Source organism: Oenanthe melanoleuca, unplaced genomic scaffold (genome assembly GCF_029582105.1).
Source record: "Oenanthe melanoleuca isolate GR-GAL-2019-014 unplaced genomic scaffold, OMel1.0 S050, whole genome shotgun sequence".
Taxonomy (NCBI): domain Eukaryota; kingdom Metazoa; phylum Chordata; class Aves; order Passeriformes; family Muscicapidae; genus Oenanthe; species Oenanthe melanoleuca.
The window spans coordinates 29,792-39,316 of record NW_026612699.1 but is presented as its reverse complement, the minus strand read 5'-3'; the positions used below and the strand labels follow the sequence as shown (position 1 = coordinate 39,316).

Here is a 9,525-nt window from a genome sequence, read left to right as displayed (position 1 = left end):
CAAAGAGCGAACCTTGTCCCGTCCCCCAGCATGGGAGCCTTGCCCTCCTTGTCCCCAGCCAGCCAGCCCGAGGGACACCTCAGCAGTGTCCCCAACCTCCTGCTGAGGCTTCTGCTGCAAGCGTGGGACAGGCTCTGGGGAAGCACCAGAGCAGGCAGGTGTCAGGAACAAGGCAGCTGCCCAGGGGCTGCTTATGGCCTCTGACACCCAATTCCTCAGGGCTTCCCACCGCCCCAGCCCCTCAGGTGCCTCCTGTCCCCTTGCAGCCTCCTGGCACCCACTCCCTCACACATCCCCCTCATTCCTTCCCACTGCCTTGTCCCATCAGGGCCTCCACAGCCCCTCATCCCTTCACGGCCTCCCAGCACCCCGTACCCTCAGCATCTCCCCCAGCCTGGCCACCCTGCCCAGCAGCAGCGCTGCAGCCCCACAGGAGCTCCAGAGGAGCCCGAGCAAGAGGCACCACGGAGCCCTCAGCAATCCAGCCAGGAACACCCGGGCAGGAGGACACTGATGGCGGTTCCTGGCTGGGACAGGGGTCGTGGCCATCTCCAGGCACCGTCTCACAGGGATCCCCGCAGCTCCGGCCCCTGCCCACCCGCTCTGTCGCCAGCACAAACGCTTCAGCACAACCACCAAAGGCCAAGGGGCTTCTGGCTATTTCCCCTGCACCACTGCATGCCTGGGCAGCTTGCTGAGCACAAGCACCCTTCTCTCCCTCTTCCCCAGTGCCCTGCAGACCCTGGGCAGCAAAAGAAAGCTCCTGGGAGTCTGTCTACTGCAACACATCCTATATTTCTATAATAAGTAAAACAAAAAGGAGAACAAACATGAAGAAAGGAAAAATCTCAGCTGCCTCGCTGTTTCAGGTGGCCCCAGCAGGCAAAGCCTACAAGATCAGCTCTTGGCAGAGCTCCCACAACACAGCCAGGCACTGCCGCACAGATGATGCCGCCCCACGTTATCGATCTTGCAGCTTTCAATATGAGGAGTAGGAAGCCCCTGTATGGACGCTGTTTTAGCAGGAAGGTTTGTAACTGGCAGGGCTGCTGTCATCTGCCATGTATTCAAGGGCTGGAAGTGAAAGGAACAGAGCCACGGTCAGTTCCCAGATCTGTGGGGACCCGAGGAGACTCCCGTGCCAGGGCATTTCCATCCCAGCCATGGCCAGGAGGGAGCAGGGAATCACCGGGATCAGCACGAAGCTGCTGCCCACGAATGCCCCCGTGCCCCTGAAATCTCCGTGTGCTCTGCCCACGCCGCCCCCCGTCCGCACAGGGAGCAGAGCCCTCCGCAGCCGGGGCAGGGCCTGCAGCTCCTCCTGCCAGCCCCGCTGACAGCCCGCTGCCCTCACTCACCCTCGCAGATGATCTGCAGCTCTTCCTCCTGCCCTCTCAGGCACCACCCGGCCATCCCTGGGAACACAGACCTTGTCACGGCTCTGCCCAGCGGCACAGCTCCCTGCCAGCGGCGCTGCCAGCCCTGTGGCCACTCGCCCTCGTGGCCGGCAGGGCTCAGCCCGGGCCCTTGCCGCATGCTGCCGCCCAAGGCACGGCTGCGAGAGGGCGGCAGCAGCCCCGAGGGCAGCCGGGGCTCCACGGCGCCGGGCCCGGATGGCAGAAGCTGCCGGGGCAGCAGGCGGGGCTGGGGCCGAGCTGCGGCGGGGCGGGGAGGGAGCCCGGGCTCACCGATGAACCTGATGGCCGCGTCTCGCAGGGGCTCCTGTGGGCTCCGCAGGTACGGCAGGGCCTGGCGCAGGTGCTCGGCCGCTCGGCTCCTGTCCTCTGCCAGCTGCGGAGAGCGGCGGGAGGGAAGGCTCGGGGCGGGCTCTGCCCCTTTGCCAGGCGCTGCCCGCGCCCGGCCCCGGCCTCCCCTGCCCGCACAGCGCTGAGGCGCGGCCAGCAGCCGCTGGGCCGGGCTCTGCAGGGGCACAGGGCCGGCTGTGCCCGGGGAGCCGCGGTGCCGCCCCGCCCCGCAGCCCCGCTGGGCCGGGGCTCCGTGGGCCCCCGGCTCGGGGCCGCAGGAGCCTGGAGAAGAGCCCGTGCGGCCGCTGCGTGCAGCACTGGGCAGGGCCACAGCTGCCAAGCGCACACAGTGAGCGCCGCGCTCAGGGGGCTGCTCCAGCCTGAGCCTGGCGCTTCCAGGCCGTCCTTACCAGGCACTCGGCGAACTTCCACAGCTTCTTCCTCTTCACTAGTTTTTTTAGATCCTTTCTCTCGAGAAATGTGGCTGCACAATGCAGCGTTTCCCAAGATGCCTGGAGAGCAGCAGAGATGTGGAGATGGCACCGCAGTTCAGGGCACAGGACCCGCGTCCCTGTGCCAAGGCCTGGAGGAGGCTGCAGCCCTGGGGGTGCCAGGGCAGGAGGCAGCCGAGCCCCCTCCCAGGGGGACACGGGCAGCCCACGAGTCCTCACCTGTGCCGCACGCTGATTCTTATCATGGCAGTGGATAAAGAGTGGGAGGAGGCTCTGCTGCACTTGGGTCTTCAGGGTCTTTTCTTCTTTTTCCAGCAGAACAGTCACCAAGGCTTGGAAGAGCAGTATGGACACCTGCTGCACCTGGCTAGTATCCTGCATGAAAGGAAGAATAAAAGACCTCAGCATCAGCTGCCCAGGACTCAGCTGTGCACTGGCCTGCAAATCCACAGGGCACAAAGTGTTTGGGCTGCTCCCAGTAGCCATGGCTGGGGGCACAGAGCCTTACGTGGTCAAAGAGTGGCAGGAGCGCCTCAGCCAGCTGCAGGGTGATGGGGCTGGCTATCAGCTTGTCGTTTTCGACCACGATAAAGCTCAGGGCCATCACTGCCATCCTAACTATTTCTCCATCTTGCTCCCGAAGGAGCTTCACAAGCCTTTCAGACAGGCTGCACATTCTTCTTGCCTGTGTGGAACACAAGTCTGTGAAACCCCACCCTGCTGCAACAGGCCTCGGAGGCCAAAGGCCTGTCCCGAAGCACTCAGGCAGCTGAACCGGGAGGCAGGAGAGCTGGGAGCAGCTGCCCCAGCACCTGAAGCCCAGCCAACACAAGGGGCTGCTTTCCCCAGCACAGCTTGAGGCACTGCCCCCTTCTCACCAGCGAGGGATGATCAGTGAGCTTGAGGACGGCCCTGAGTGCCAGGTAGCGCTTCTCCCTGCACTCGCTCCGCAGGTGCCGTGACAAGATCTTTAGGATGAGTTTACTGCTGCTTCCACTCAATTTCTGGTAACTGAGGACCTGAAAGGCACAGGGCAGTGGCAGGGGACCCGGCCAGCAAGAGCCCAGAACCGCACAGGGCTGGGCCCAGAGAGCAGCACAGGGCATGGGCACCGTCCCAGACAGCTGTGGCTTCGAGAGCACAGAGAGCTGGGAGGCAGCTCAGCGAGGCAGCGCTGGCCATCAGGCTCACCTCCACAATGAATGCCAGGGCAGGCAGATCCCAGCGTGGCTGCTGTGTGCTGAGAAGCTGGACAAGGTGACGAAAGATCCGGGAGCACAGTGGTGGGGAGACACAGGACATCTCCCTGTCAGGAGTAAAAGTAACCACGACTGTAAGCCAGGGGCACAAACCTTTCCCAGGACTGATTCCCAGAGATCTGGTCTTTCCCCACCATCCTGCAAGGGGGCCTGCGCCATTTGGGAGGCAGCTCCCTGTGGGCACTATCCTCTCCCAGCCTTTTCCAGTCTGCTTGGCAGTCCCTCAGTGACAAGGCCCTCTGGCCCACGTCCACGGCACTGTGTGGGGGACCCGAGGAACAGAGCAAAAATGCCAGGGGCAGTGGAGAGCAGAGAGTCTCACCTGGCCAGCAAACCCACGGCATAGTGGTGGGTGTCAGCACACAGCAGGGTGTCCCAGCCACACTTGCGCCCCACTGCCATCACCACACGCTCACCCTGCATTTGGCAGAGCAGGGACTTCAGGGTCTGCACTGCAAACCTGTGTGCAAATCAAAGCTCAGGTCATGCTGGGAGCACTGGCTCCTTCCCTGGGGACATGGCAGGGACAGAAGGACTGGGACGGAGAACCTGTTGGGGCTGGCAGCAAGGCCGTGTTGCTTCTGGCATTCCTTCCAAAATTTATTGACCTCCATGGGTGTATCCAGAGTGCTGAAGAGCACTTGAAAGAGCAGGTGGACAAATACGTGGGGTAAAGACTTCATCACTACATGTGGGACATCGGGCACCTGGAGGATCTTCCACATCACCACAGTTGCCTGCAAAGGACAAACACCCTGAGGCAGCGCTCAGTGCCGAGGTGTCCGTGCGGCAGGGCCCGAGCGTGGCAGGGAGAGGCCGGGGAGACGCAGGGGGAGCGCCGGGCCTGGTGCCCCTGAAACTGCCCCTAGGCCAGGATTCAGCCCAGCACCTGAGGCTGGGAGATGCAGTGGGGGAAGGAGGATGGAGAGCTGCTGGAGAGGCAGCCTTGGGGGTGAGCAAAGGCCAGTTCCTGAAACTCACAGCCAGGGCGAAGACTCTCGTTGTATCCCCATCGGAGGTGCACGTGCTGTGCTCTGGCCAGTTCTCCAGCACATCCAGGAGTCTCAGCTGCACTGACACTGCAGTCCTGCTCGAGCACAAGATGGTCTTCCACATGGTCTCGGCAGCTCTGTGGGGTCAGAGCTCTGTCTCAGGGCGGTGGACTAAGACACAGCACCATGGACTGGGCAACAGCAGGGACCTGAGCTGGCTGCCAGCTCTGCCTCTGCCCATTGCCCCTTGCTGGCAGCACCCAGACAGCCCAGCCCTGTGGGGACAGGCTCCTGAGGGGCAGGGAGGGAGCATGACAGCAGGCTCGGGGGCTGACATGCCAGGGCAGGGAAAGGGAGCAGCCAGAGGGCCCTGGAACTCTCTGTTGGTCAGACAGACCTGGAAGAGGCTGTACAGGGTGATGGGCTGGTGAGCCCTGAGCCCTCTGGCCAGGTGGGCCCCATACCTGTCACACGATGGGGCCACATGCAGGAGAGCCATCACCACATCAGTGGGCTGTGCCTCGGTGAGATCCAGCAGGGTCCTGTCCAGCCTGTGCTCATCAGACTCATTGGCCATGAGGCACTGGTGGATGTAGCTCACCATGGCAGGCACCTGAAAAAGGCACGGGGAGACTTGGAAAGCTGCCAGAGGCAGTAATGTCCCCAGCTTCCCCAGAGAAGTGCTTCCCTTCCCACCACACTGTGATGGCCTCAAAGGCTTACAGGGACCAGCAGGCCCCAGTGGCTTGGGAGGCCAAACAATTCCTGGAAGGATCAAACCCTTGCCACAGGCTGCTTACTTTCTTTGCACTGGGCAAACCTTCTTCTGCAGGCATATCCAGCAGGGCTGCACTGGTGTTGGTGGTGTCGCAGTTACAATTGTCCATGGACGCAGCGCCCATGGTGCTGGTCTCTTCCTGCCAAATGCATTTGATGAATTTACAAGTGCGGCAGGAGAACGAAGGGCAGGAAGAGAGGGATGTCCCATGGAGTGCTCCAAGCGCTGGGCTGGGCTGAGCTGTGACAGCAGGCCCAGCCCAGGTGGGGATGGCTGCAGGTACCTGCGCTGTGCCGGGAAAGAGGCCACCGGTGGGTTCCTGCTCCTGTGTCTGGTCCATGGCTGCACCTGGCAAAGAGCGAGCGCAGCCAGAGCTGAGGGGCTGCGGGAGAGGCCGGAGAACACAGCCCAGCCCTGCGCTCCCCAGGCAGGGACAGCCCGGGATGCCCCAGGGGATGGAGCACGGGCAGTGCGGGGTGTCTGCCCGGCCCCTCTTCTGTCCTGTCCCTGGGCATGTCCCCAGGGGATGGGATGGGATGGGATGGGATGGGATGGGATGGGATGGGATGGGATGGGATGGGATGGGATGGGATGGGATGGGATGGGATGGGATGGGATATGGCCGTGCTGGCAGGAGCCGTCAGCCCTGTGGCCCAGCTCTGCCACTCACCATCCTGCATTGGCTGAGATGGCTCTGGTTCTTCAGGCTGTTGAGCTGGGTGAACTCTAGCTCCTCTCCTTATTATTCTTCTAAAGAGTTTCAGAGGTTTGAGAGTCCTGAGGACGCTGAGAAATCTGCCTGCCATGCTGGAGTCTGGCCTCTAGGTCACCTTCTAGAGAGATTCCTCCAGAAAGCTGTGAGGCACACAGTCCCGCAGTCTGGCTGCAAAGTCAGCTGCTGGAGTGACACTCAGAAAAGCTCCGGGTCAGGCAGGATCGAGTGCGCTGTGCGGGGGCTCCTCACGGCACCGCTCTGTCCCGTCCTGTCCCGTCGCGTGCTCCGAGCACTGTGGCGTGGCCGTGTCACCGCCAGGTTCTATATCACCACATGTCACAAAGGGTCCGTTGACACCCTGACCTGTTCCATGCCATGGTGACCATGCTGCACCGTGTCACTAACGGCCCTTGCACACACTGCCACCGGCCCTGGGGCTGCCCCCAGCCCAGCCAAAGTGGCCCAGGTTGGAAGGAATCCCTCACCCCAAGTGTCTAAGACAGCCCAACAGGAATTTAGGAAAGGCTCAAACCATCAGCAAACGCTGCCCTGCTCTGTGGGCTCAGGGCAACAGAAGGAGTCCCCAGGGCTGCCGATGCAGCTGCAGCGGGAAGGGCGTGGGGCCTTGCACGGAGCTGGCTCGGCCTCCTTGGGACACATCCCGCCTGGTGGCCGTCCTAAACCCGTGGCTGTGACACAGACAAGGAACGTGTGGGCAAGGGCACAGATGCTGCTTTGACCCCTGGGCCCTGTGACCACTGAAATCAGCAGGTGTGGCAGAGTCCCTGCCCAAGCAGACCTGCCACCCCCCGAGCCCTGGGGGGTCTAACAAAAACATCAGCACAGTCTCTGATGTTCAGTGCTCCAGTTGCTGCGTGTCTGGTGCTGGTAGCTCATATCCAAAGAGAACTCTTTGCCTGCTGAACATGGCAGTGGAAAGCCACTAACAGGGAACTTCAAGCGCTGCAATAAATAAAGCTTCCAATGATCTCTTCCTCCATTTCCAAAGACAAACATCAGCAAACACATGTTGGAAAAGCCAAATGAATTCCAACATTCCCGGGATACAAATTATGACTAAAGATACCAAGCAAGGATTGCACACAAGGCCATTGGAATCACTTCCTAGAGGAATTAAAGTCTCTCAATGCAGGGCTGTAATAGCTGAACTTGTGCACAGTTGCACTTGTGCACTGTTGCACAGTTCCAGGTAGAGTGGTAAGAAGTCCACAGTGTTCCTGTACAGTCTGAAATAGGGATGCAGGCTTGGACAAAATTCTTTTCTGAGCGGGATGATGCTGAAATCCACTGCATTCTGATGCCCAAAACCTAGGCAAGAAACCAGTAGTACTCCATAGTATAAGGCCTATGGGGCAGGTATTTGTTTATTTGATACCCGGAGTGAGGGGCATTGCTCCACAACAAAACCACTTGTCCATTCTTTCACAGCACCAGCTTGTACACGTTTTTTACTTAATGTGCAAATCATTTTTTCCTATCTTTCATATTGCAGCATATTTTCTAATGACATGACAATGTGAGCCCTTGCAACACATGCATGGTTTCTGCACAAGGTGGTCCTCAGCCTCCTGCTGGTCGTTTTGGATGAAGGCTCCTAAGTCTTCCTCGGGCCTGAACTTTCCACCCCTGCTTCCTGGGCCTGCTCTATAGGATTGTCTGCTCAAATAGTCAGTGGTTAGCTTTTGCTCTGACTGATCTATAGAAGTACAACAACTGGTATAAATTGGAATACAAACTCCTCCCATTTGGCTCTTACCATATCTAGCACCATGTGGTTTTGAAAGACTACTTCTTTTAGTGAGTTTATTTCAGTTTGTAGTTTTCTTAAAGCATCTGCTGTTGAATTAGCAGTCAATTCTATTTTTGCTGAGATGCTTGAAATGGCCTCTTGCAGTTGTGCAATTCCTAAATTTGGGAGCAACGCCCTAACAGATCTGTGAAGCCTGGTGCTGTCTCACACCGGTGGGTTATTGGTGTTTCCTTGGTGGGTCTGTTCTTCCACAGTCCTTGCATGCTACCTGTCAATTCATTGGTTTGATTTGTAACCTGTAACTGAGGGAGAAGGTATCCCATGGTAACTCAGCCAGTCCAGTTACCTGGTAATTGCTATTCCATTCCCACAAGGCCATGGAAAATTGGGAGGGGAACTGGAGGATTCCAAATTCCCATTGCCGAGAACGCTGTAATTCCATGGTTGTGGTGGGAATTTGGGAGAGGCGTTGGAGAAATCTCAATTCCTGACACCTAGAATGCTGCTATTCCTAGGGAATTTTGTAGGATTTTGGGACTCCTTATGGGGTATTCTAAATTCCTTACACCTGGAATGCCATGATTCCATGAGAGTATATGGTGGGAACTGGAGGATTCAAGATTCCCAACACCCAGAATATCATTATTCCATGGGATTTTCGGACAGGAACTGGAGGAGTAGGAATTCCTGAAACCTGGAATGCAGTTATTCCATGAGAATTTGATGGGAATTTGGGAGGGCATAGGGGGGGACTCCAAATTCCCAACACCTGAAATGCCATTATTCCTTGGGAGTATGGGACAGGAATTGGAGGATTCTATGGGAATTAGGGAGGGGAAGTGGAGGATTCTAAATTCCCTACCCCTTGATTGCTGTAATTCCAAGGTTTTGGTGGGAATTTTAGAGGGCATATGGAAGATTTGAAAATCCCGATGCATGGAATGCTGCTATTCTATGGGAATTTGGGAGGCAACCTGGAGGATTCCAAATTCCCAATGCCTGGAATGCCCTTATTCCATGGTTTTGGTGGGAATTTGGGAGAGGAACTGGAGTATTCGAAATTCCCGAAAGTTGAAATGTGGTTATTCCATGAAAGTTGGCAGGAGAACTGGAGGATTCCTAATTCCCAATAATGGGCATGTGGTAATTCCATGGTTTTAGTGGAAATTTGGGAGGAGGCCTGGAGGATTCTAAATTCCCAGTGCTAGGAATGCTGTAATTCCATAGACTTAGTGGGAATCTGGGAAGAACACAGGAAATCTGGGAGGGATGCAGGAGGATTCTGTATTCACAATGCCCGGAATGCAGTTCTCAATGGGATTTTGTGAGGAGAACGGGAGGGCTCAAAATACCCAAAACTAGGAATGCCAGAATTCCATGGGGATTTGGGTGGGCAACTAGATTATTCTAAATTCCCGACAACTGGAATGCTGTTGCTCCATGGAATTATGGTAGGAATTTGGGGTGGGTGAATGGGGGATTCTAAATTCCTGACATTGGGAATGGCATTATTCCATGGGAAATAGGGAGGGGATCTGGAGGATTCCAAATTCCTGACGCTCAGAATTCTGTTATTTCCTGAGGATTTGGAAGTGGAACTGGAGAATTCTAACTGCCCCATGCCTGCGAGGCTGTTATTCCATGGGAATTTGGGAGGGCATATGGACAATATGAAATTTCAGACGTCTGGAATGCTGTTATTCCATGGGAATTTGGGAGGAAAAATGGAGGATTCCAAATTCCCAATGCCCAGAATGCTGTAATTCCTCACAGCTTGAGGATTCTCCATTTCTGAAACCTGGAATGTTGCTAT

At 57.3% G+C, this 9,525-nt stretch overlaps 1 protein-coding gene across 1 annotated transcript; it reads right to left on the bottom strand.

Annotated features, from left to right (window-relative positions):
• Window positions 1-775: 775 nt before the first annotated feature.
• Window positions 776-6,761, bottom strand: LOC130266457 (maestro heat-like repeat-containing protein family member 7). The gene is made up of 15 exons (XM_056515725.1): window positions 5,897-6,761; window positions 5,510-5,574; window positions 5,249-5,365; window positions 4,913-5,061; window positions 4,438-4,585; window positions 4,006-4,193; window positions 3,779-3,916; window positions 3,389-3,503; window positions 3,076-3,216; window positions 2,706-2,882; window positions 2,417-2,572; window positions 2,156-2,257; window positions 1,689-1,791; window positions 1,359-1,415; window positions 776-1,074 (listed from the first exon to the last, which is right to left on the bottom strand). The coding sequence occupies exons 1-15, from the start codon at window positions 6,030-6,032 to the stop codon at window positions 1,019-1,021; spliced, it is 1,848 nt and encodes a 615-aa protein (XP_056371700.1). The 5' UTR covers window positions 6,033-6,761; the 3' UTR covers window positions 776-1,018.
• Window positions 6,762-9,525: the final 2,764 nt, after the last annotated feature.

Coding starts and splice junctions, on each gene's coding strand:
- LOC130266457 (XM_056515725.1), bottom strand. CDS start 6,032: ATGGCAGGCAGATTTCTCAGCGTCCTCAGGACTCTCAAACCTCTGAAA. Junction 4,586..4,912: donor GTGGCCCCATCGTGTGACAG/GTATGGGGCCCA, acceptor CTGACCCCACAG/AGCTGCCGAGACCATGTGGA. Junction 1,075..1,358: donor GCTGCAGATCATCTGCGAGG/GTGAGTGAGGGC, acceptor TTTCACTTCCAG/CCCTTGAATACATGGCAGAT.